The sequence below is a fragment of the Heterodontus francisci genome, chromosome 24 (genome assembly GCF_036365525.1).
Source record: "Heterodontus francisci isolate sHetFra1 chromosome 24, sHetFra1.hap1, whole genome shotgun sequence".
Classification (NCBI taxonomy): Eukaryota; Metazoa; Chordata; class Chondrichthyes; order Heterodontiformes; family Heterodontidae; genus Heterodontus; species Heterodontus francisci.
Window position 1 is genome coordinate 58,651,099 of NC_090394.1, and position 27,703 is coordinate 58,678,801.

General features: G+C 42.0%; 2 protein-coding genes across 7 annotated transcripts in view; one reads left to right on the forward strand and one right to left on the reverse strand.

Annotated features, from left to right (window-relative positions):
• dnah3 (dynein axonemal heavy chain 3) overlaps nt 1–21,614 on the reverse strand; it is a 217,313-nt gene extending 195,699 nt beyond the window's left edge. For 2 of the 3 annotated variants that reach the window (XM_068056264.1, XM_068056268.1), the window contains exon 1: nt 14,617–15,024. In XM_068056264.1, coding sequence (XP_067912365.1) covers nt 14,617–14,631 — 15 coding nt within the window. In that variant the 5' untranslated portion in view covers nt 14,632–15,024. Of the gene's footprint in view, nt 1–14,616; nt 15,025–21,156 lie in introns of those variants that run through there. The other variant, XM_068056265.1, reaches the window with a different exon arrangement.
• LOC137383431 (lipid droplet assembly factor 1-like) overlaps nt 21,156–27,703 on the forward strand; it is a 32,289-nt gene continuing 25,741 nt past the window's right edge. Inside the window, exon 1 of one of the 4 annotated variants that reach the window (XM_068056276.1) lies at nt 21,156–21,358. The gene's annotated coding sequence lies outside the window, so the exon portion shown is untranslated. The remainder of the gene's footprint in view (nt 21,359–27,703) is intronic. The other 3 variants (XM_068056278.1, XM_068056280.1, XM_068056279.1) reach the window with 3 other exon arrangements.

Sequence of the window (27,703 nt, forward strand, 5' to 3'; positions counted from 1 at the left end):
TGCTTACCACCAATCCATAATGTATCAGGTTCCTTTTAAAAACAGACTAACTTTTGCAACAAATAATTTAAAGAATTTTTGTTGTTGACAATTGATTCCAAGCACTGTAGGTCACAACATATTACTCTTTATCAATAACCTACAATCACAAAATTATTCAGTAACAATCCTACCAAGTTTTCTGAAAATTTAACTTCAGTTGATCGTTACCCAGGTTTCTCAATATTAAAACAAATAGTGACCATAGTTTTGCCCTATAACCATGATGGTCTTAAGTTATAATCACATCAGGAAATAGAAATGCTTCTGAAATAGACTAGATTTGAACTGCCCCCACTTGGCAGAAACAACACAGGGAGCCGCTAACATGAGACCAGACACATAGCCCCTCATCCCTCTGCCTTCCCGCCATATCCACATATTTTCCGTATAAGCAGGTGAGCAGGACTCCCACTGGAAGGTTGCGAGGCCAATCTTTAAATATGCAGAACGGATCCATGATGTCATCAGGATTCCACTTGCAATTTTAGTCAGGGCCTGAGCAAGGGTGCAGTGGTGACTTTCTTGGCAGGCCAGACCTTCTGGGAGCTGGATTGTGCACCAGAAGAGGCCCAGCAAGTAAGTGTAAGATATTTCATTTTAGGTTCCTTGTGGGTGAAGCGGAGCAGGAATCTGGAGGTGATGTGGAAGCCTTGGGTCTCCCTTGATTCCCACTCCCTCCCACTCCCGATTGCAGCCAGAGCCCTCCCAACCCCTTGATTGCCTTCAGAGAACAACCCCCCAGCCCCATCCCCCCGCCCTCAACTGACTGTCAGGGACCATTCCCACAGCTGTGGCCTCCTGCAGCCAAATTCCCACTCCTGCTCACTGACCAGGTAGTGGATCGGGCCGGGTTCAGGGATGAGTTGGAGAAATTGTAATCAAATGAGGTCCGGCAATTATAATCAGCTGGACTCCCCCCAGGTGCGCTGCCTGTTTTGGGGCCATTAAACCGAAGATACTGAAAATGCACAGCTGCTCAGTCAGTCAGAGTCTGTAAAGAGAAAATATAAAGGGTTTCAGGTATAGCCCTTCAGCAAAACAAGATCTTTCTTCTGTTTCAATGTACATTTGCACTTCAGGAAAGTTGCTTCTTAACTGATACAGTAGCAGACACAGTTTTACATCAATGATTCCCAACAGTGCAAGATCCAGCTGTTGACTGTTGCAAAGCTCTGATCTGTTTAGGTTAGGATTCAAACAAGTTCTTGCAGCAGAGTAGGCAGACCTTTATTCTGCATTGTACCTTGTGCTATAACTGAGAAAGGAGTTCTTGATGTTGACACTGGATGCAGAAAGTGGAAATATTTTTAATTCTGCAGTGGTGGCATCCCTCACTTTAATCAGTACAAGAATATAACCCAAGTCGTTTAAAACTAATCACAAAGAAATGAAAGAGGGAAATCATACTGGATAAAAAGTCCTTAAAAGTTTGTTCCACTAAGTCACCAACCCAAATGACAATTAATTATTTTTTTTAATTACAATTATAATATTCAAAAATTACAAATCTTGAACAAAGGCACATTTGTTCCCCTAGCACTGATGACTTAGGCTGAATCTCAATGGCTAATTTTATATTGTTCTTTGATCGCTGGCCCCTGTTGTTTGAGTCTCCCACAGCTAGAACTGCCAAACACTATTCACCTGGCAGCCAGAAAGATCCATCTTTTTCTGGACCTTCACACATGCTGCAATTTTAACTGTGCCCAATTAAAACCTGCCCGACAATAGCACGACTTACCAGCTTGCTGATTAGTCATCCTTTGGTTTCTCTCATGCCTACTGGCCAGCTAGTGCTTTCCATCCCAATTGGGTAGTCAGCTAACCATGATATATAGGTTAGACCACCATCCCCAAGCCTAAAGTTTTGGCCAGCAACTGCAACATCCATTTGTCTCACCCCCCTCACATTTCCTAGGGGGTCAAAATAACCCGTATATTTTTTCAGAAGAAGCAATTATCAGCAACATTTAAACATGGTATTCTATGAAAAGGCTGCCAATAACAAGCTGTTGTCAACCTTTATCCAAGAGACCAGTTTCTAATAAAATGACATTTAAATTCAGGTATGTTTTGCACCGAGATGGAATGCGTGTGTATAAAGCTTTGGTAGTGCAAGGTGTCTTTCTGAAAATCAGTGCAAACTATTGAATCACTTATTGTTCTGGCTCTGGAAGAAATAATTTCCTGTTTAGTATAATAATCACTTTTGGCTGCTGGCCTCTTTTTTGAAACTTGAGAATACACAATGCTTTTGAAGTACCGGCATTAGAAGTGACTTTTTCCAAATTCTTTCTCTGGAAAAGTGACCAGGAAATTCAGAAATGTGACAATGTGGATTGCCAGAAGAATTAAATAACGAAGCAGCCTGCCTGAAAATATCACTGAAAACTTTGCTGAGACACCACTGTATCAGAGGCAGCACTAGAATTTATGAAAACCACATCAAAATGCATTTTCAGATTGCATTTTTATTAAGCATTAAGCATTGTACCCCACAACACCCTTGCAAGTTATTTCTACAAATTGACTTTGACCTATGATAATAAAGTGTTATAACTGATATTTTAATTATACTTTTCTCACTACAAAAATTATTTTACCTTATACAATTCTGAAGCTTCTCTACAGTGGTCAGGAGGCAGAGGTGGTAACCCGGGCAACCCTCTTGTATAACTACAGTGAAGCATAGGAATATCCTGTGACTAAAGTCAACAACAGAGGGTTATTTGCTTCTCAACAACTCAGTGTAACAGTAATTTTCACTCATAAATCTACTCTCGTAAAATTCAATTTAAGAGTAATAAAACATAATTTTGATACAGTAGCTGATCTTTAATGTCTAAGTTTTCTGTAGTTCTAAATTTATATACTTCAGTGACAAAAGATATATCCTTCAGTGACAAATGATGAAGGCAGTAAGGTATTTTATGAAACTTGTCCCTGAACAAATTATTTTTCAGTTTTCCATTAAGCTGTAACAAACTAGTCATCAGTTTGATAATATATGGTATCCATGTTTTCTTATAAACTTTACTTTAGAAAAACTTGATTTGGTCGAAAATCAATAGGTGAATGGAAGGACTTCTGCCTGATTAAAATGTACAGCCCTGTGCTTTTTTATGTTACGCCACATGGTGTCATGTCAGTAGTTCCCACTGTTCAACTCCCACCTGACCGCAGCAAGTGTATTTGTATTCAGAGTTTAACCCCTTGGTATTTTATTTTTCAAATAAGCAGGCAGAAACAGGTTTTCTTGTAGGTTTTAGAAACAGAAAGTCTATTGTTTATTGATCAATATGCCTTATCCCAAAATTGTTGCAACCTCATTCATTCATACATTCGCTCAAGCATGCATGCACACACACACGCACAAGAAACAGATAGAGAAGGGAAAGAGGTCGGTGCGTTTTAGTGGGGGGAGAAAGGTTATGATAAACCTGTTGAATTCTCTTGAGACCCAAGTTCTGGATAGTTGCAGGCCTGAGATGATTGTAGATTTCTCTCTTGAAGATGGTGGGTCACTTCTAGTTCTCTCTGCAGTATAAAAAGGGAGGTAGAGAGAAAGCAGGGAATTATAGACCAGTCAGCCTGATGCCAGTAGTGGGGAAAATTCTAGAGTCCATTATAAAAGATTTGATAGCACAGCACTTAGAGAATAGTGGTAGAATCGGGCAGAGGCAGCATGGATTTACAAAAGGGAAATCATGCTTGACAAATCTACTAGAATTCTTTGAGGATGTAACTAGTAGAGTTGATGAGGGACAGCCAGTGGCTGTGGTTTATTTGGACTTTCAGAAGGCTTTCGACAAAGTCCCACATAAGAGATTAGCGTGTAAAATTAAAGCGCATGGGATTGGGGGTAGTGTATTGCAATGGATAGAAAATTGGTTGGCAGACAGGAAACAAAGAGTAGGGATAAATGGGTGTTTTTCCGAATGCAGGCAGTGACTAGTGGGGTACCGCAGGGATCGGTGCTAGGACCCCAGTTATTAACAACATACATTAATGATTTAGATGAGGGAACTAAATGTAATATCTCCAAATTTGCAGATGACACAAAACTGGGTGGGAGGGTGAGTTGTGAGGAGGATGCAGAGAGGCTTCAGGGTGATTTGGACAAATTGAGTGAGTGGTCTAATGCATGGCAGATGCAATATAATGTGGATAAATGTGAGGTTATTCACTTTGGTAGCAAAAACAGGAAGGCAGATTATTATCTGAACAGCTATAAACAGAGAGGGGAATATGCAGCGAGACCTGGGTGTTCTCGTACACCAGTCGCTGAAGGTAGGCATGCAGGTGCAACAGGCAGTAAAAAAGGCAAATGGTATGTTGGCCCTCGTAGCGAGAGGATTCGAGTACAGGAGCAGGGATGTCTTGCTGCAATTATACAGGGCCTTGGTGAGGCCACACCTGGAATATTGTGTGCAGTTTTGGTCTCCTTATCTGAGGAAGGATGTTCTTGCTATAGAGGGAGTGCAGCGATGGTTTACCAGACTGATTCCTGGGATGGTGGGACTGATGTATGAGGAGAGATTGAGATGGTTAGGATTATGTTCGCTGGAGTTCAGAAGAGTGAGGGGGGATTTCATAGGAACCTATAAAATTCTAACAGGACTTGACAGGGCAGATGGCGGAAGGATGTTTCCAATGGTGGGGGAGTCCAGAACCAGGGGTCATTGTCTAAGGATACGGGATAAACCTTTCAGGACTGAGATGAGGAGAAATTTCTTCACCCAGAGAGTCGTGAACCTGTGGAATTCGCTACCACAGAAAGCAGTTGAGGCCAAAACATTGTATGTTTTCAAGAAGGAGTTAGATATAGCTCTTGGGTCTAAAGGGATCAAAGGGTATGGGGCAAAAGCGGGAACAGGCTACTGAGTTGGATGATCAGCCATGATCATAATGAATGGCGGAGCAGGCTTGAAGGGCCGAATGGCCTACTCCTGTTCCTATTTTCTATGTTTCTATAATGTAGATGTCAGATTTGTTCAGCAGGGCATGTGCTTTCTGGCTTGCGAGAATGACAGCTCTTATAAGTAGCTTCATCTTCTGGGTCAGTCTCTCTCTCTGGCGTCCTTGTTTTAAGGTAAAACTGTGTCACCTCTCACCTCCTGTTAGCAGATACTCTGGTTTCTTACCCATGGTGATCATACAATGGCCCAGGACGTGACTACTTCACACCTCCTTTGTTTTAGAAGAAGATATTCAATTCTGGAATGTTTTTAGGATAGGTGTGAGACGGGTTTCATCAACACCTTTTGGCTTTGAAGATCTGTCCTTTTCCTTTGTCAAGACTGTTTGAATACACAAAAGGCTTTTACTTTGGTGGCCGTTTTGACCATTGATCACTTTTTAAAATAAACGTTCATTTTTTTTAAAGACACATTTCATTTTTCATAACACTTCAGAGTTAGTCCGTGAATGTTGTATCATCACACTTCTGATGTGTGTGACATATATATATATAAGGAAAAAAATTATATAATCATTCTAAAGCTGGCCTCCCAAACACGGTCACAATCTGCTTGTCATTTTCAAGCTTAGGTACAGAAACATGAAGTTCTGTTGTTTAGCCTAGAGTCATTGCTCTTAATAATCGTCAGAAAGTATTGGAAGCTGAGGCTAAGTGACTACACATCATGGCCGAGATTTTATCCGGGCAACAGGTATCTCAATCCCCAGCTAATACACCAGCGAGAACCCCACTCGCCCCTTCTGTGGGAGGCCCGCCGAATCAAGTGTCAATTAGGCAGTGAGCCTTCCACAGGATCAAGGACCCCAGCAAGACAAGTCTCACCCTCTGAGAGCTGCCGGTCTATCAGCTTTTTAACTGAGCAGCGCCACTGCGGAGGTAGTGGCTGCTGCCAGTAAAGCACCACCCGAGGCCTAGGAACGGCGTTAGAACAAGCCATAGGTATGTCAGGGTGGAAGAGGTCTCGAGGGGTAGGGGTGTAGGGGGGTTGGCAGCAAGGACAGTGGAGTGGCTCAGCAAGGACCCCCTTCCCAATGCTGGGTCCCTCATTCAGGCACTAACTGCCTTTTAACGAGGGACCTCCCCCCTTCCCCCGCCCCATCCCTGGAGCCGGCAAGCAACCCACGCAGTTTTTCTTGCCGTGATCCCCGTGCGGGGACAGCCCCGCTAGGTTACTTGAGGCGGTGGTGGGATAAGGCCCTTAATTGGGCATTAATTGCCACTTTAGGGCCTCAACTGGTGACGGGGGGGGGGGGGGGTGGAGGGGCAGGTTGTTCACAAGCCTTCCCATCCCAGACTTAATTTCAGCGGAAGCGGGAAGGTGTCCCTTTCCTGCCACCATCCTGCCCAATTATATGCCCTCCCCATCTCCAAACCTGCCGCAGGGAACAGCAAAAAATTCCCCGCTATGTTTCCATGCCTGAACATCAGGATCAGCAAGATGACACTGCTCCAATCAGCATGCCTGCCACCTTGTGCAAACCAAAATAAGCTATTGAGAAATATTTTCAACATGTTAGTTCCACTGGTGATCTTGTCACTATCATTCACACATCTGAAACGCTGCTGTTGAACATTTTGATGAGTTATCTGCTTTTTCCCCCTTGGACGCCTCCAAAATATCAGTCTGGCACAGTGCCTTTCTAAACAAGTTATCGTGATATGGTTCTCCACCAAAGATATACCCAAGGTTACAAAGTTTTCTCTCAAATTGCTGCAATTGATGGCTCATCTCCAAATTGTTTTTCTTCTCTTCCATTGTGCTATCTCTTCACATCAACGACCATCTCCGTCTATTATCTGACTCTACTAACTCTTTTATTGATTATTTCACTTTACATTCATCAACTGACTTCCTCATGCTTTCAGTGAGTACAACCTCCATGCCTCTTGCAATGTTATGGTTGATTTAACTATATATTGATTTCCTTAATGCCTTTCAAAGGAGCAAATCCAATTCCTCAGATACAATTCCTATATGGCTCTCGCAAGTATAAACCAAAGAAGCACCTCTAATTTTTGATGGATCAACCCTTGGTCCTTGTTCAACCATTGTGTTCTTTGTTGCACTACCTCCTCTGATCTCAGATGGAAAGTCCCATTTCTCAATTACTGAGCTGCCTCCAGAAACTTAGTTCAGTTTTTTCTTTCATGCCAAATATGTTTCCCTTCAAGAACTCTCAACTCTTTCTAAAGCCTAAGTCTTTCCAAGACTTGAACACCACTGCCCTTGGTGGTATTGGTAGATTTTTCAACTCCTCTGTTGTAATCCCTTCACGAGGGAGGCTGTGGCAGAGCCACAGCACCTGTTCAGCACTAACTGCAGTCCAAGACAAGGTCACAATGATCACTGGCCGTGGTTCTGAATTCCTATGCCTCCAGGTCAATCCAAGCTGCAATAGGTGCTGCACAAGCAGGTGATGGATGCGCTCCTTGATCAGCATAATGAATGTCTTCATTTCCCTAAGGAGGCAGCGAAGCAAGAATAGCAGGATTGCCACAAGTACAGGGCATCATTGGTTGCACCCATATTGCCTTACATACTACATATGAAGATCCTAGCCTATTCCTAAACAGGAAGGGCTTCCACCCACTCAATATACAGCTAACATGCAATGATAGGAATTGCATCATGAACAAGGACAGTATGCAGGAGCGAAGTGACATTTGGAAGCCTCTTCCCATGTTCTCCATAATGCTTTGAAAGTCAGAGAAGATGTTGGAACCCAGAGCCAAAAAGCAGCAGTCTTATCTTCTATCAAAACCTGTTAGAACTGTCACCATAGGCTACATGACTGAGGGCCTTGCTGTAGTGTTCATAGAATTGACCATACTTGACTACACTGTTTCCATTCCATGTGCAAATATCTCACAAAGGTTGGTGCTGGAGTCCTCCATACTCTAACATTATGTTGGGCTCCCTGGCATGCAGTCCAATGAACTAGGCAGTTTGAGGTGCATAGCCATCAGTCTTCTTCTGTAGGCTTGGCCCTTAAAATCAGCATCTGTGCCCTTCAGCAAGCTGGCTCCAGAGCCCTGCACATTTGTGACTGGTGACTCTTCCAGTGGAGACCTCTCTAACTGACCCTCTAAACTATGTGGGTTGCCAATTTCTGAACAGGTGCCTGCAAGGTCAAGTGACTGTGTGCACTCAGCAAGGTTGTCCTCTGCTTCCTCTGTTACTTGTCAATGACTTGGGCAGAGAAGGCAGGGACACAGGTTAGCAGCTAACGGCAAGGGTTAGTGACAGCTGAGTGACAGCTCAATGCAGCACCACTTGGTCAGGCAGAGTGTCTGAGGGAGACAATTCAGCCAGCAAAGAGGGTAAGATGGGATAACACTGAGAAGTGAATCCTCCAGCTTTGCCAGGTCCAATGCTTCTAGTATGCTCCCTGCCCTCAATTTCCATAGCTGCCACTTCTAATGCGAGCAGAAGGTGGATGGATGGTGGTTCCCTGATATTTTGTGCCAACTTTTCTTGTAAGCAAGGGAGTGTGTCAGTGTGTGTGTGTGTGTGCCTGATGAAAGATTGTGAGGATGTGTGTGTCAATGGTGCGTGAAAGACAGCAGTAGTAATTATGATAACAGTAGCAGGTGCAGAATGTGGCAGTAGGAAGTTCAATGAAGTATGCTGCTGTGAATGCAGGAAAGTGATGGGAAGCAGGGGGGAGAAAGGTTGCAAGTGCTGGGGCCACAGGAAGTGCAGGACCAAAGGTAAGAGAAGGGAGATGGAGTCTTACCTTTGCAGCGCAGCCTCACAGCTCCAGGGACCCGGGTTCAATTCTGGGTACTGCCTGTGCGGAGTTTGCAAGTTCTCCCTGTGTCTGCGTGGGTTTTCGCCGGATGCTCAGGTTTCCTCCCACCGCCAAAGACTTGCAGGTGATGGGTAAATTGGCCATTGTAAATTGCCCTTAGTGTCGGTAGGTGGTAGGGAATATGGGATTAATGTAGGGTTAGTATAAATGGGTGGTTCTTGGTCGGCACAGACTCAGTGGGCCGAAGGGCCTGTTTCAGTGCTGTATCTCTAAATAAATAAATAAATAAAACCCTGCTCAAATCATTAAACTTCCTTCGACATCGCAGCCAGATCCTAGGTGCAAAACACCTCACATTGACCTCTGTCCACTGATGTCAAGCAACTTGTCTTGCTGTTCTTCTGCCTCCCATTGGAAACACTACCTCCTACTCACCTCCTGAACCCCCAAAGCAGCATCTGAGAATCAGGCAGCCTTGCTCTACCAGCTACTTGCATCATACAGCACTGACTCAGTTAAGTAAAAGCAAAGTACACCTTTGCTTTACACAATACAAGCTGCTTTTAAATGGCATCACTAACGCCCAATTTCCCATGTTCCCAATCAGCGAGTTGCCAGTAAACAGCATAAGTAACGTTGGCAGCTTATCAATCTTAAGCAAGGTACGCACACCATCAACATCCTGGGAGTCACCATTGATCAGAAGCTTAACTCAACCAGCCATATAAATACTGTGGCTACAAGAGTAGGTCAGAGGCTGGGAATTCTGCTCTGTGTAACTCACCTCCTGACTCCCCAAAACCTGTCCACCAACTACAAGGCACAAGTCAGGAGTGTGATGGAATACTCTCCACTTGTCTGGATGAGTGCAACTCCAAAAACATTCATGAAGGTCGACACCATCCAGGACACAGCAGCCCACTTGATCAGCACTCCATCCAACTCCTTAAACATTCACTCCCTCCCCCACCGGTGCACACAGTGGCTGAAGTGTGTCCCATTTACAAGGTGCACTGCAGCAATGCACCAAGGCTCCTGAGGCAGCACCTTCCAAATCCATGACCTCTACCACCTAGAATGACAAGGACAGCAGACATATGGGACCACCACCACCTGCAAGATCCCCTCCAAGCCACCCATCATCCTGACTGTTCCTCCACTGTCGCTGGGTCAAAAACCTGGAACTCCCTTCCTAACAGGACTGTAGGTGTACCTACACCACATGGGCTGTAGTGCTTCAAGGCGGCGGCTCGCCACCACCTTCTCAAGGGCAATCAGGGCAACAAATGCTGGCCTTGCCAATGACGCTCACATCCCCTGAACGAGTAAAGAAAAATTCAGCAGTGATCTAGAAATAATAGACGAGGAACAACAAATGTTGCAGCTTCTGGAAACATGTAAGAGCTCAGTTTAGAAATCAGCTTTCAGCATCAGGTGGGAGAAGATTTGAAGAATTGACTTCCAATGTTGCATGCATTCAGAAATTCCAGAAATTTAATTAAGACATTTTACTTTTATAAACAGGAATGGTAATCTCGCTATTGCTCTAAAATTTTAAATGGCTTGTTTTCTGCTAGGTGGTTCAGTCAATAGCCTTTGCTCTAGAAACTTATCCCCACCGAACTAGCCTGTTGTAATGCTTCCTTTGTACCTCACCATTATCTTAATAAACACATAGTTAAGCAATAGCGTTAATCCAATTCTGCAGAGTTGAAAACTGTAGAAAATTAAGCAGAGCAACAAATGTGCATATCCCAGTTCACTGATTCTGCTGCTTCCACATTTGTTATCGTTGTGCATAATCAACCTGTGAGCCTTGAGATCAGAAACAAGTTATATTAAGCTGCAATTCAAGTTTAAAAAATGATTTGCTTGCATAGTTTGTAAAGAATATTATATTTCAATTAACTTCTTGATTATTTCTACCATTGCTTTGTACCTGCAATGATTTATTTGAACAAATCTTGAAATTCTTGATTTCCTATAGGGAAAAATTAAATAAGCAGCTGAACATCACATTGATGGCTTTTAATCTGTTTAAAGCCCCCTGAGTGCAATGAGTAAAAGATTTCAAATCTATGTTGGTAGTGGGTGGTGTATGTGGTTATTCTGCAATGGAGCCTGCTCTCCTGTACAGCCCACGCTCAGTAATACTGACAGTGAACTCATATTACTGTCACACAGTTTAGCGGCTTGTTCATTTAAATAACCTCTAGCTCAGCAAATGAGTGCAATGTTTGTCACCTTCATAATGACCAGCAGAATACACAATTTTCTACCTGCAGGTAATTTAAAAGACCTTAATTAATGTTAGCAAATAAAGAAACAAAAATCCTTTAACTGGTCACTCTTTTAAAAAAGATTTTAAAAACTGGTAGTCGCGCTGAAACTGACTAGCCTTCCAAATCCATTCCCATCTTTCCCAGAACTCCATGTTTGAATCCCTCCAATTAGGTTTCTGTCCTGCCACAGTACCGAAACAGCTCATATCAAAGTCACAAATGACATCCTATGTGACTGTGACAATGGTAAAATATTCCTCCTCGTCCTGTCTGCAGCAGTTGACATATTTGGCCACACCATCCTCCTCCAATGGCTCTCTATTGTCATCCAGCTGGGTGGGACAATTCTCACCCGGTTCCATTCTTATCTATCTAATCGTAGCCACAGAATCACTTGCAATGGCTTCTGTTCCTGCTCCTGCACCATTACCTCTGGTGTCCCCCAAGGATCTATCCTTGGCCCCCTCCTATTTCTCATCTACATGATACCCCTCAGCGACATCATCCGAAAGCACAGCGTTAGTTTTCACATGTATGCTAATGACACTCAGCTCTACCTCACCACCACTTCTCTCGACTCCTCTACTGTTGCTAAATTATCAGACTGCTTATCAGGCATCTAGTACTGGATGAGCAGAAATCTCCTCCAATTAAATATTGGGAAGACTGAAGCTATTGTTTTCAGTCCCTGCTCCAAACTCTGTTCCCTAGCTACCAACTCCATCCCTCTCCCTGGCAACAGTCTGCGATTAAGCCAATCTGTTTAGACTGAAACCATTGTTTTCAGTCCCTGCTCCAAATTCTGTTCCCTCGCTACCAACTCCATCCCTCTACCTGGCAACAGTCTGAGATTAAGCTAACCTGTTTGCAACCTTGGTGTCACATTTGACCCCAAGATGAGGTTCTGACCTCCTATTCATGCCATCACTAAGACTGCCTATTTCCGCCTCTGTAACATTACCCGACTTCGCCCCGTCTCAGCTCATCTGCTGCTGAAACCCTCATTCCTGTCATCATTACTTCTCGGCTTGACTACTCCAATGCATTCCTGGCTGGTCTCTCACATTCTACTCACCATAAACTTCATCTAAAACTCTGCTGCCTGTGTCTTAACTCACAGCTAGTCCTGTTCCCCTATCACCCGTGTTCACTGACCTACATTGGCGCCTGTTTGAGCAATGCCTAAAATTCTCATCCTTGTTTCCAAATGCCTCCATGGACTCACTCCTCGCTATCTCTGTAATCTCCTCCAGCCCCACAACCCACTAAGATATCAGCACTCCTCTTATTCTGGCCTCTTGTACTTCCCTGACTTTAATTGCTCCACTGTTGGTGGCCGTGCCTTCAGCTGTCCAGGCCCCAAGCTCAGGGATACCTATCTGTCTCTCCACCTCGCTTTCCTCCTTTAAGATACTCCTTAAAACCTACCTCTGACCAAGCTTTTGGTCATCTGATCACATATCTCCTATATGGCTCGGTGTCATACTTTGTTTTATAATGCTCCTGTGAATCTCCTTGGAATGCTTTATTGCGTTAAAGGTCCTATATAAATCTAAATCGTTGTTGTAGCAGCTCCTGATTAACTTCTAGTTTCCCCACCAGTCTTTTTTTACAACCATTGTTGCCATTAAATAGTGATGGGGAAAAAATGCAATGGTATTTCCCAATAATCAACTGAACTGTCACTCAATATATCTGCAAGGAATATTTCATTAATCTTAACACAATCGATCAGAAAATCCCATGAAATAAAATATTTAAATAAGGGATAAGTGAGAATGATTTCAAGCTTGTAATCTTATCTCCTAATTGAAATGACTATCATAAATCACTTAACTTCACTCTCAAGTTTGCTATTTGAATCAACATTGCCATGTTATCATTCCTGGATATCGGTTTCTCTAAATAATAGAATAGTCTGGCAAAGAAGTGAAATGTAGGTGTATTATAGTCTTGGAAGCAATAAATATTAAACAGGTATACACTTAAAGAGACTGCATTGCTGTATTTGAGTTTTCAGAGGGCTCATTTCCAACAACAACTGGTATTAATATATAGCACCTTTAACATGATGAGGTGCTATAGTCGCTTCACACGAGTGCTATCAAACAAATTTTGACACCGAGCTGCATAAGGAGATACAATGGAGGTAGGTTTTAAGAAGTGTCATAAAAGATGAAAGAGGGGAAGACAAGCGCAGAGGATTAGGGAGGTAACTTCAGAGTTTAGGGCCTTGGCAGCTGAAGGCACGGCTACCAATGGCAGAGTAATTAAAATCAGGGATGCTAAAGAGGCCAGCATTGGAAGATTGCAGATATCTTGGAGAGTTGAGGGACGGGAGATTACTGAGACAGAGAAGGGCGAGGCTATGGAGGGATTTGAAAACAAGAATGAGAATTTTAAAATCGAGGCATTGTTTATCAGGAGCCAACATAGGTCAGCGAGCACAGTGCTCACAGGTGAACAGCACTTGGTGAATAGGGCATGAGCAGATTCATCTTATTTTACCCAAAACACACACATTTCATATTCCTAATCATATCATTGGAGCCACTGCATTTAAAACATAGCAAAACATTGAGCAAGTCTCCTATCCTTTACTTTAAGGAGCTGCTAATCACAATGTTCTAACATGCCCCTTGCCCACAATTTCCATGGCCACCGCCTGCTGATGGACACAGGCCACCGATGGATGATGGCTCCCATATATGGTGTGCCAGCTTGTCTTGTAAGATGAAAGAAAGTGTGTTAGCGTGTACCTAGTGAAAGTTTGTGAGGACAAGTGTGTCAATGGTGCATTATAGATGGCACAGGTTTAGGGAAGTAATTTTGCTGACAGTAACAGGTGCAGAGTGTGCCAGTAGCAACAGAAAGTAGTTCAACGAAGTGTGTTACTGTGACTGCATGAAAGTGATGGAAAGCAGTGAACGGAATGCTTGCATGTGCTGGGACTACAGGTAGTGCAGGGCTAATAGGAACAGAGATGGGAATCTTCCCTTTGCAGTTCTGCTCAGATCATAACACTTCTTTCAACATTGCAGCCAGATCCCAGGTGCAATGCTTCTCGTTTGCTCCGTTTGGCCAGCTCTGCCCACTGGTGCCAGGCAACTTGCATGTTACTACGTTCCTGTATAATTATCAGTATAAATAATTCAAAATTCTAGGTGCATTACCCGAGAAACAGATACAAATTGCGACTAGCTAACAAATTCTGATTAGAAATGTGAGCGTATTTTACAGAAAAGAGCCTCTTATTGGTCAGTAAATTCCACTCGCAATTTCGTTGCTTTCTCGCTTAGGAAAACCTTTTCATTGCTGTTTTGAATTTCTTTAATAATGTATTATATATTGAGACAGATTATACAATAAATTGCGCCATATGTATTTGTGCAGTTTTGAGATTGACAATTTAAGTAGCTATTATATTTCAATTTCACTATTAGAAAGCACAGTTATATTTCACTCATTCAAAAATAAAAACATATTAAATAGAAGAAAGATTGAAGGTGAGAGACATAAAAGACACAGGAATTCGCGCACAAAGGGTTTGGGTTCATACCTCCTGCTCTTCCATCTTTGGTAGCAGCAATTGAAAATACAATTTCTTCGTACAAGAACTTCTCTCAGTCCTTGAAAAAAGTCTTCAACATGTTAGGTCTCTAATACGCAGAAATCTCCTAAGGAACAGTCGCTCTTTTGTTTCGTCACAGAAAGCTGTAGCTTTGCGTCTTGTTGACGGGCATGTATCTACACTCTGTAATCTTTATTAAAGTTGGGAGACAACTTAAAATGTCTCTCCTACTGAACTTTGTAAACGCCAACATTTCATTGTCAGATTACCTTGGTCGAACTGGATCGTTTTGTAAGTTTTCTGTAACTGACCTAACTTTCTGATTTAAAAAAAATCTTGACTGTGCTTCATAAAGTTGCGGTTCGTCCCCCAGGTTGTACCTGTATCGGCATTCCAGCGCCGATCGAATAGCAACTAATTGTGTAACATCCGGGAATATTGTTGCTATGTGTTACTGCGTTCCTGTTGCTAGGTTCCCGAAAATGTTACACATTAATGCTTGTTCTAAAGCAGCGGTTCTCCAACTTTTTCCGTGGAAGAGCCCTTTTCAAATGCATTAGTAATCACGGACACCGCCCGCCCCTCCCCTCCATTTAAAATGATAACACAATATAATACTAATAATATGAAAGTTGCATGTAAAGAGTGTTTTAATAATGCTTTTAAGAAAACAGGTATTTACTTACAGATATCGGTAAAATGGGCATACCGCTCATTGCAGTTTGCTACACCTCCTCGCTCGCACCAAGCCCACCTCATTATTATTTTCACATTATTTCATGGACCACATGGTAAGTCTCGACGGATCCCTGGGGTCTGCAGACATCTTTTTGAGAACCACTGTTCCAAAGAGTTTGGATCTGTTAAAGCCACATGTCTCTGAACAAATACAGTACACAAGTTCCTACTGCCTTAGGCGACGCAGCCAATAAATTAGGAGCACTTTTTTATTGAAATAAAATAATGTGGTTACAGTATGCAAAATTTTGTGGCGTATGATATTCGTGCAGGTGTGCAATCTGGCAAGTTTTTAACCTTAAGATACCTTTTAAAGAAAACACAAAGTAATGTGAAAAAATTGGTATGATTTCACAATTGAATCACATATACCCAATTACATTTGAGTATCCTAAATAGAGAAGATAATAAGATGGGCATCCAAGCACTGGAGGCAAAACAGGAAGGATCCACCAGGCTGATCCTTAGTATCAGAACTCTTGAAATATAAGGAAAGGCTTTTCTGCCTGGAAAAGAGGCATCTGAGAGTTATAGAAGATTGTTACGGGTATAGAAAAAGTTAATCCACAATATTAATTTAAATTTGTTGACTTTCCAAAGTTCTTGAACATGCTATCATCTCCAAATTTGTTACCATCTTTCCCAGAACTCCATGTTTGAATCCATCAAATCAGTTTTCCGCCTTGCCACAGTACTGAAAATGGCTATGAAAGTCGCTGTGTTCCTGTGACAGAAGTAAACTATTCCTCCTCGTCCTTCTCGACCTGTCTGCAGCCTTTGACATGGTTCACCACACCCTCCTCTTCCAATGCCTCTCCACCATCATCCAGCTGAGTGGGACTGCACTCACCTGGTTCCATTCTTATCTATCCAATCAAAGCCATAGGATCACTTGCCATGGCTTATCTTCCTGCTTTTGAACCATTATCTCTGGTGGCACCCAAGGATCTATCCTTGGCCCTCTCCTATCTCTCATTTACATTGCCCCTTGGCGACAATCATCTGAAAAGACAGGATCAGTCACCATGTGGACACAGATGACTCCCAGCTCAGGCACACAACCACCCCTCTCAACACCTCCACTCTATCTAAATTATCAGTACTGGATGGCAGAAATTTCCTCCAACAAAATATTGGGAGGACTGAAGCCATTATCTTCAGTCCTTGCAACAAACTCCCTAGTCACCGACTCCATTCCTCGCCCTTGCAGCTGTCTGAGGCTGAACCAGACTGTTTGCAAATTTGGTGTCATATTTGACACCGAGATGAACTTCTGGCCACATATCCACACCATCACTAAGGCCGCCATATCCATCTCCATAACATCGCCTGATTCCCCCCCGCCTTAGCTCATCTGCTGCTGAAACCCTCTTCTATGCTTATTTTTATCTCTAGACTTGACGATTCCAACACATTCCTGGCCAGCCTCCCACTTTCTATCCTCCATAAAGTTGAGGTCATCCAAAACTCTGCTGCCGTGTCCTAACTTGTATCAAGTCCTGTTCACCCATCATCCTTGTCGTTGCTAGCTTACTTTGGCTCCCGATTAATCAACACCTCAATTTCAAAATTCTGACCCTTGTTTTCAAATCCCTCCATGGCCTTGCCTCTCCCTATCTCTGTAATCTCCTCCAGCCCTACAACCCTCCAAGATAACTGCGCTGCACCAATTCTGGCCTCTTGAGCATCCTCAATTTTAATTGCTGTACTGGGCCTTCAGCTACCAAGGCCCTAAGCTCTGACATTCCCTCCTTAAACCCCTCCGCTTCTCTTCCTTTCTTTCCTCCTTTAAGATGCTCTTTAAATGCTACCTCTTTGACCAAGCTTTTGGTCATATGCCTTAATACCTCATGTGACAGCATCAAGTTTTGTTTGATAACTCTCCTGTGAAATGCCATGGGATGTTTTAAATTCAAGTTGTTGTTGTAAATTACACAGTTGGATTAGGAACCAGAGGACACAGGTTCACATTAGTAAATGGCAATTTTAGGACTGACGTCAGTAAATTCTTCCCCACACAGACTAATCATAAGAACACAGGAACAGAAGTAGGCCATTCAGCCCCTCGAGCTTGTTCCGCCATTCAAGTAGATCATGGCTTCACCTACCCACCTTGGTTCCATACCCTTAATACCACTCGCCTAATGAAAGCTATCAATTTTGAAATTTTCAGTTGACCCACCATTCACAGCCTTTTGGGGGAACAAGTTCCAAATTTGCAATACACTTTGTATGAAGAAGTGCTTCCTAATTCCACTCCTAGATGGCTTAGCCCTAATTTCAATATTAAACCCTTTTGTTCTGGATTCCCCCACCAGAGGAAATAGTTTCTCTGCATCTACCCTATTGAGTCCCTTTATTATTTTAAACACCTCAATTAGGTTCAAGGGAATACAAGCCAAATTTATGCAAACTGTCTTCATAATTTAACTCCTAGCAGTATTGTATTATTCTGGTGAATCTGCACTGTACACCTTACAGAAGTCAATGTATCTTTCCTAAGTTTCAGTGCCTGAAACTAACTACAGCACTCTAGATGAAGTCTGATCTAGACTCTGCAAAACTGAAGAGTCATTTTTCATTTCCAACACCCTTGAGATAAAGGCCACATTCCATTGGCCTTTTGGATTACTTTTTATACCTGCGAACCAGCTTTTAATGACTTGTGTACATGGACACCTAACTTCCTTTACTCATCTACAGCTACTCCTAGCCTCTCACCATTAAGAAAATATTCCAATTTATCTTTCTCAGATCCACATTGAACTCCATCTGCCATAGTTTTGTCCATTCACTTAGTCTATTTCCCTTTGTAACTTTCTGCTCCCATCCACACAATTTACTCCTAACTTAATGTCATATGCAAAGAATTCCTTCATCCAAGTCATTAATATATATGATGAAAAGATGAGGGACCAGTACAGATCCCTGGAGAACACCACTTGTCACATTCCGCTAATCAGAGAACAAACTCTTTATTCCTGGCCACTGCCTCCTGTCTCACAACTTGTAGAATAGACTTCCAGATATCTCAGTAGAGGCAAAAAAAACCTGGAATAATTTAAGAAATAATTGAACACTACCATTCCAAGAAAATATTTATTCATGCTGCAGGCCCCATTTGAGAGCTGTGTCAGCTGGCACTACCAAAGTCTATTAGCGCTGCTCTGGTGAGGTGAGAACAACCTTAAAAGTACAAAACTCTGCTAGCCAGCAACTGAATGCCAGTAAATTAATGTATTGTTCTGGACCCCCTTTTTTATTACATTAGAGATGTAAAGGCAATCCAGCCAATACTTGAAAATTATACTTTAAAAAAATTGCTTTGCATGTTGCAGTCATTTGGCAGCAAGTATGAAACTGAAATGGTGCAAGATGGTTTCCTCATGCTGTTATATTCCAAGTTGAAATCTGACATGATGCTGGTTTGGTTTCAGTTATACTGCACACTTCATGTCTCCATGAAGCCAAAAATCAAACTGCAGCAACATGAAATGTTGCTCTCTTATATACTTTTATCCATCTGGTAGTTTGGTTACAGCTAATACAGCAGCCATATCTTAATTATACATAATAAATTCATGAAGATCTATAGTATATGATTTATATCCCATATATTATGGTCAATGCAACAAGCGAGCAAGATATAAATAAGGTGCATTTTTTCATCATGTATATGGTGCAGTATATTTAAGTTAATTAGGTAAAGTTAAAAAGTTGTACTTAATGTTTCATTATATTCCTTTGTGATTTTGTTTAATAGCTAAAGGCAGTGGGACTGATTACATTTGTTGTGGGTTGTGAGTTTAGAATGTTTTTGCTTTGATAATTCTCTCTTCTTTCATTGTAATTATTCTTAATTACAACACATACTCATAAATTGGTGGTGCAGGGTATGGTAAATCTGATTCAGTGTACATCATTAATTCCAATTAATTCCAAGACTTGCATTGTTATTCAAGGATGAAGTTTCCTAAATTGTTTGCCTGATGCTGTATTCCAAATGGACTGGTTGGTATTGTGTTTTCAAATTAGTTTTTTCTTCACTGTTCAATAAGAGAGAAGTAGGTTGAGTCAATGAAAAAGCTCAAGTGTAATTAAGAAAAAAAAAGAACTTGCATTTATATAGCTCTTTTCACAACCTCAGGATGTTCCAAAGTATTCCAAATAGCCAAAGAAGTACTTTTGGGGTTAGTCACTGCTGTAATGTAAGGAAACATGGAAGCCAATTTGTGCACAGGAATTCCCACAATTAGTAAAGAAATAAATGAAATTGTCTAGTTTAGATGTTGGTTGAGGAATAAATATTGATGAGAACACCCCCACATTTTCTAGAATAATTCATGGAATCTTTAAAGTCCACCTACGATGGACAGATGGGGCCTCTGTTTAAAGTCTTTTCTGAAAGACAGGATCTTCAACAGTGCAGCACACCCTCTGTCATGCCAACCTAGATTATATGCTCAAGTGTTTGGAGTTGGACTTGAACCAATGGCCTTTGACACAGAGGCAAGAGTACTACCACTCAGCCAAGACTAACACCTTTGCCTAATAAAATAGAGAAGCAAGCCTGATGGGCTGCATTGGCTACTAATGTTCTTGTAGGGTTTACACAACTCCTGCTCACTTATCAGAGGAGAAGTTAAGTGTAGTGGGAATACTTTAAGTTTTAAAGTAATACTTTTAAGATTCCCCATATAGGGAAAGAAGTTTTGAAATCGCCAATCAAGTACAAAGAATGTCTATTATATCAAGGTTTTCCAGGCCACTATAATTTTGGAATCCTCTCACTTTAAATAGTTCTACTTTGTTGCTGTCGGGCATGGGAACACATGGCTCCATTAAAATGCAATGACCAGACTCTGACCTGGCCTGAGTGGATCAGGAGGTGTTCAAACTAGGACGTGCAAATCAGCTACATATGCAGCAATATATATCCCAGGGATTGGCAACTTTAATAACAGGAAGAGCCATTTTTAAAAAATTTTATCAAAAACAAGAGACATATTTCAACAATATTTAAAATATTTTTACAAAATAAGTTGTTAATTGAATGATACTTTCGCACAAGTACTACGTTAATAAAAGCTTTAAAAAAAAACAAGCCATTTAATGGGTTCGATCGAGCAAGGTCGGGAACCGCACGAGTCCTTAATATCCGTATGCGGCTCCAGAACTGCAGGTTACAGACCCCTTGTCTATCCAGTAGTAACTGAAGCTGTAAAGTAGATGAGTTGGAGCAGTTCCAATACCTAATAAGGGCCATGATTTTTGGTTTTCAGGCCAAAAAAGAATAAAGGAACAATGCCCATTTTTAAAAGGGGAACAAGAGAGAAAATCTTTGGAATTATGTAGCACTTCTTGCATTGCTTTTTAAACTTTGTGTTTTAATCCTATAAAAAGGCAATGGCAGTACTCAAGTGCCAAGATAACAATCATTGATTACGCTTTAAAGTAATTCACTATACGTGAAGTACTTTGAAACGTGTCTGTCTGATCGGGAAGATAAGGTACCATATAAATACAAAGACTTTATCCTTCGTCTACTAAACTAATTTCAGTTTTCTTCCGATAAGAAGTTCAAGAGGAGCTTTTATGAGGCTGTAAATGGGAAGGAACTGGGGGAAATTAGAGTATCCTCAGAAAATACTGCATTGCCCCAGTGTCATCAAACACAAAGTGTCCTCTCTTTTAAAAAGGGGCACAACTTAAGAAAAAAACTTTAAACAATCAAAAGGAAACTTGACCTTAAAATTATTTGCATTATCCGCCACGCCCTCCAGTCCCTACCCAGGATCATGTGCATATTGACATCTCTCCAGTGTTTAGCAGCCAAGACACGTCCCTTAGATTCCGGAACAGCGAACCTCAGCTTCCGGGACTCGGTATATTCTGCATTTTCCGGCGCAAAGTGTGTGTAAAATAAATCAGCGGCGGGTGGCCGCGGCCTCGACAGTGGAAAGGGAGGAAGCCACCCCGAACGGGGAAGCAGGTTGGTTCCCGCCGGATGTGGGGCAGGATGAGGATCTGCGAGTCCCGTCCGGCTCTGCTCCCTCCTCGCATCCGCAGGCATTTCAGCCGGGGCCTCGCTCACAGCCCCGACCATTTCCGAGGCTCCGGTTCGGCGGTAAATTGTCACTGAAGGGAGAGGAGCAGGCCTGAACCGGTTCCTATGGGAGATGCGGCGTCCGTCGCGGGGGCTCCGCCTCTGTTGCTATGCGGGGCCCAGGTAAAGGGGCTTCGCTGCTTGTTGCTATGCGAGGTCCAGGTAAAGGGAGGATGCTGGAGAACCTGATTATATAGGAATTACAATAAACAGTCTTGGATCCAACCATTTATTCTTCATACAAGCAGTAGTTCCACGTAATAAAAACAGAAAATGCTAGACATACTCAACAGGTCAGGCAGCATCTGTGGAGAGAGAAGCACAGTTAACTTTTCAGGCCTGTGACCTTTCATCATTCATTCTGAATGTTTTTATTTCAAATTTCCAGCATCCGCAGTATTTTGCTTTTATTCTTGTAGTTCCACGTACTTGCTCTTTTCCAACATCCTTCTTATCTCGTACTTCAACCATCTTCCAAACTTATTAAATATTGACATGGCCTATGCTTCAATGATAACTCTTATAGTGCATTCTGCAGACTAACAGCCTGGTGTGTAAAAAGAAAAAAATCTCCTCCTTTCTGATCTAAATTTCTTGTAATTAATCTTGTATCTATGCCCTCTCGTTCTACATCTCTGAATCACTGAAAATGGTCTGTTCCTATCTGCTCTGTTCACCCCTTCATAATGTTAAATACTTCCATCAAACCATTCCCCCACCCCCACCCCCACCTCCACCTCCACCTCATCTCCTCTGTTCCAGTGAAAACAGCAGTCTGTATCACATTCAAGGACAAAAAAAGACTGGATAAACCATTATATCTTTAAGGCAGCTAACTCCCAGCAATGAGTTGAGGCAAGTCTAATATACAGCAACCTTCCAGATTTTGCTGTAATGCATTGGACCTAGTATTTCTTACAGGAAGTGGTTGGAATCTGGAGCAAATAGATTCCAGGAAATTAAAGATTTTAGAAAAACATTTCAATTTTCAAGCCAGACAATTGAACAATTGCACTGCTAAGGTTAATGATCTGTGAGCAAGCTGCATTGGTGTTTTTGCTCACAGGGAGCATGACCTTGTGTAGTGAGCTGGAATGATTTAGGAAGGAAGTATGTAGTATTTAATACTTCTTCACTATACCCCTGCACCTCTATACTTTTCTTAGAAACCTTTTCAAACCCATTTATTTGCCAAAGACTTCAACCGTGCCTGCTAATCTCACTTCCCCCGAAATTGTATTCTTCTTGCACCATTCTGATGTTCCTGGAACATTTTGTACATTAAAAATGCTGTTTAATTGCAAGCTGTGGTATTGACATTCAATTACATGATTCTTGAGTCAATCTGGGATTCCTGATCCTAGGGGGATCTGAAAAAAAAACTTGGGTGTCCATAAGATAGCCTGTTTTCTATTAATGTATCCTCAGATTTTTGTTTGCTGACTTAGTAACCTGTTCTTTAGTACATTATTTTAATAAGTATGTCTTATCTTATAACACAGCTTTTTTTTTTGATGCCTGCACTAACTTGGAAATTAGGGAAGAAGGTGCCCAGGAGTATGTCAATATGTGGAGTTCCTCTTCAAAGAAGTATTTGAAACAGATAGTCATGTGATTCGTAATACCTGGTGGAAACCTACCTAATTCCTGATTCTGCAGACTGCAATCCATTTTCCCATCTAATTCTGAATGCTGCAGAATGCCACACACGCGACTACTTGCTTGCTCCACCCGACTTACCTAATTCCTGATGCAGCAGGCGCCAAGTCGCCTGCGTTCTTGACTCCAGATTCTGGTGGCAATAACCTACCTGCCTGCTTCATTGCTGATGCTGCTGTCCTGATCCACCCACTTCAAAAGTTCTCCCTAGCCTGTGCTTTGATTCTCTCACTCACATAAACTGATTACTCCACATTTCCACCTACCACCGATAACCTTCCACCCCCTTGCTTATCAAGAACCTATCTACCACTGCCTTAAAAATATCCAAAGACTCTGCTTCCACAGCCTTTTGAGGAAGAGAATTCCAAAGACTCACGACCCTCTGAGAGAAAAAAATTCTCATCTCTGTCTTAAATGGGTGACCCCTTATTTTTACACAGTGTCCCCTAGTTCTAGATTCTCCCGCAAAGGGAAACATCCTTTCCACATCCATCCTGTCAAGACCCCTCAGGATCTTATATGCTTCAATCAGGTCGCCTCTTACTCTTCTAAATTCCAGCCGATACAAGTCTAGCCTGTCCAACCTTTCCTCATAAGACAGCCTGCCCATTCCAGGTATTAGTCTAGTAAACCTTCTCTGTACTGCCTCCAATACATTTACATCCTTCCTTAAATAAGGAGACCAGTACTATACTCGGTACTCCAGATCTGGTTTCACCAATGGCCTGTATAGCTGAAGCATAACCTCCCTACTTTTGTATTCAATTCCCCTCGCGATAAATGATAACACTCTATTAGCTTTCCTAATCACATGCTGTACCTGCATACTAACCTTTTGCGATTCATGCACTAGGACACCCAGATCCTTCTGCATCTCAGAGCTTTGCAGTCTCTCACCATTTAGATAATATGCTTTTTTTTATTCTTCCTGCCAAAGTGGGCAATTTCCCTTCAGAAGGGAGAGAAGGAAAGCTGAAAATTAGTAAGTGTGTTTGGAAGGCATAGGAAACAAAAGCTAGAAAATAGACAACAAGGGTGTTTGGCAGTGCTAAATGGTAAATACTTCAATGCAATAAATCTAGAGAATAAGGCAGATGAGCTGAGAGCACAGATCGACACATTATGACTGATTTCCCACATTATACTCTATTTGCCCATTCATTTAACCTATCTATATCCCTTTGACTGGGGCTGTACTATAGACCTCCAATCAGTCAGAGAGAGATAGAAGAGCAAATATGTAGGAATATCTCTGAGAAGTACAAGAACAATAGGGCACTAACAATTGGGAATTTCAACTCCCTAATCACAACTGGGATAGAATTAGTGTGAAAGACACAGAAGGAGTTGAATTCTTAAAATGCATTCAGGTTAACTTTTTCTTAGCTAGACATGGATTAATAAAAGACAGTCAGCATGGATTTGTTAAGGGAAGATTGTGTCTGAATAACAGAATTGAATTTTTGAGGAGGTCAGTGAGGATAGTGCATTTGATGTAGTCTATATGGATTTTAGCAAGGCTTTTGATAATGACAGACATGGTCACAAAATTAAAAGCCCTTGGGACCCAAGGGAAAGTGGCAAGTTGGATCCAAAATTGGCTCAGAGGCAGGAAGCAAAGGGTAATGGTCGATTGGTGTTTTTGTGACTGGAAGGCTGTTCCCAGTGGGGTTTCACAGGGCTCAGTACTAGATCCCTTACTTTTTGTGGTATCTATCAATGAGTTGGACTTGAATGTAGAAGGTATGATTAAGAAGTTCGCAGACAATACGAAAATTGGCTGTGTGGTTGATAAGAAAGCTGTAGACTGCAGGATGGTATCAATGGACTAGTCAGAAGGGTGTAACAGTGGCAAATGGAGTTCAGTCTGGAGAAGTGCGAGGGAATACACAATAATAGGTAGGATACTAACAAGTGTAGAGGAACAGAGGCATTTTGATGTGCATGGTCCACAGATCCTTGAAGATGGCTGGACAGATGGATAAGGTTATCAAGAAGGCATACAGATACTTGCCTTTATTAGCTAAGGCATAGAATGTAAGAGCTGGGAGGTTATTCTAGAACTGTATAAAACACTAGTTAGGCCACAGCTGGAGTACTGTGTGCAGTCACCGCACTATAGCAAAGGTGTGAATGCACGCGAGATGAGATTTACGAGGATGTTGCCTGGACTGGAGAATTTTAGTTAGGAGGAAAGATTGGATAGGCTAGGGTTGTTTTCTTTGGAACAGAGGAGGCTGAGGGTAGACCTAATTGAAGTGTATAAAATTATGAGTAGTCTAGATACAGTGGATAGGAAGGCCCTATATTCCCCTTGGTTGAGATTTCCATAACCAGGGGTCATAGATTTAGGGTAAGAGGTAGTAGGTTTAGAGAGGATTCGAGGGGAATTTCTTTGACCCAGAGGATGATTGGAACGCACTGCCTGAAAGGGTAGTGGAGGCAGCAACCCTCATAACATTTAAAAAGTACTTGGATATGCACTTGAAATGCTGAAACCTACAAGGCTACGGACCAAGAGCTGGAGTGGGATTAGGGTGGATGACTACTTGTTGACAGGTGTAGACATGATGGGTCGAATGGCCTCCTTCCATGCTGTAAATTTCTACCATTCCATGAATCTAAGTGAGTTTGTATATTGTTACGACCAGGTGAGGCAGGGGTCTAGGGCTCCCCAATCAGTCTTTTCCTGGATTGGCCGTACCAGGGTTTAATTTTTAAAACACCGTGTTTTTAGCTTCCCCTCAGTAAATCCAGGCTCACTGCTTTCTAATTGTAATGGCAAAGAAATCAACCAGATGGGTTTTCTCAGATTTAAACAAGAAAAGTATACGTTTATTAACCTTAAAACTCTAATTCAGTTAAACTACTAAAAATACGAGACGCGAACACGCGAAGCATACGCGATAAACGCACAAGCAAATAGAGACAGAAAAGGAGAAAGAATCAAAGGGGAAAGGTATGAAGCAGTAGATGGATTTAGTTACTGGTTCTGGATTGGATGTAAAGTCTTTGATTGAAGTTAAGTCTTGCAGTTCTCATTGGGGCCCAATGCACACTTTCAAACTTGTTTTGCTGGTCTTCTGTCTTGAGACTTGAGTTATTTCCGTGGGTCCCTGGAACTTTGCGTGAGAGAGAGAGATGCTCTCTTCTTGAAGTTCTGTTGCAGTCTCCTCCAAAACTGTTCTGTATCAGGCACAATTCAATTAACTCCAGGTTGGCCAGCAGGTTAGTCATGTGACTAGCTCCCTGTTTGAAAAACTACCTGTCCTGCGAGGTTTGTGGATTCCCCCAAGCTTACCAGACATACTCAGTGGTTGCAGGGGGTGGGTGGTGTTGGTGGGGGAGGGGTGGAATGCTGGCTCAATGACTCTCAATGTCTCTTGATCATCACCATTGACAAAAATCTATCTGGTTAATTGAATCAGAGTGTACTCCCATTGTCGTCTTCCTGCAACTGTCTTTTAGAATTCAAATGTGCAGTCGTGTTTTCAGCCACTGTTGTGGTCTTTTTAAACATGTTATTTCAAGTCCAGTAACAGTTCAAAAATAATGTTCCATATGACAAAATTAATATGTCTCATTTTTGGCAGGTGTGGTTTCCGTCACAACATTCTATCATGCTTTTCTGATCTTCACAAAAATGCATAATGTTACATAACAAGACCAGAGTTCAGTAGTGATATCACTCTCTCCAATTCTTTTTCAATATAAAGACAAATCTAAAATCTGCACAGAACAATATAAAAAATCCCCTGCAGCATTTGTACACCAGTATCCAACTCTGACTGTTAATATACTATCTGAATCACCATTGGCAACTTTGCACCGCCTATGAGACAATGCCCTAATTTCTTTCACACTCATGCTATTCAAATTTTAAGATTACTTTTCCATCTGCGATTCCAGCTAGAATCAACACACAAGCAACTTTATTACCTGCATGTTTTATGGCTGTGCCCAATCATAGTTTAAATTTTATACCACAATTCATGTGATATTCGTTGGTAGCTCACTCAATAGCTGTGGCATACTGATTCAATTTACTGCTTGAAAATCTTTTTCTTAATTTTCATTCTTGGGATGTGGGCGTTGCTGGCTTGGCCAGCATTTATTGCCCATCCCTAATTGCCCTTGAGCAGGTGATAGTGAGCTGTCATCTTGAACTGCTGCAGTCCATGTAGGGTAGGTACACCTACAGTGCTGATAGGAAGGGAGTTCCAGGATTTTGACCCAGTGACAGTGAAAGAACGGCGATATAGTTCCAAGTCAGGATGTTGTATGGCTTGGAGGGGAATTTGCAGATGGTAGTGTTTCAATGCATTTGCTGCCCTTGTCCTACTAGGTGGTAGAAGTCGTGGGTTTGGAAGGTGCTGTCTAAGGAACAGCCTTCCCAGTTTTAGACAATTTACCATGAACTGTTTGGGAATTTGAGCCCTGCTGCAGTGAGGCTTTAATGCAGAGTGGCAATTCCTTCAGCCCAACAGCACACAGTAGGCTTGACCGAAGGAGATAGCATGAACAGTACACTATTTGAGAGAAGGACAAAAATATTTATTTGTGGTAATT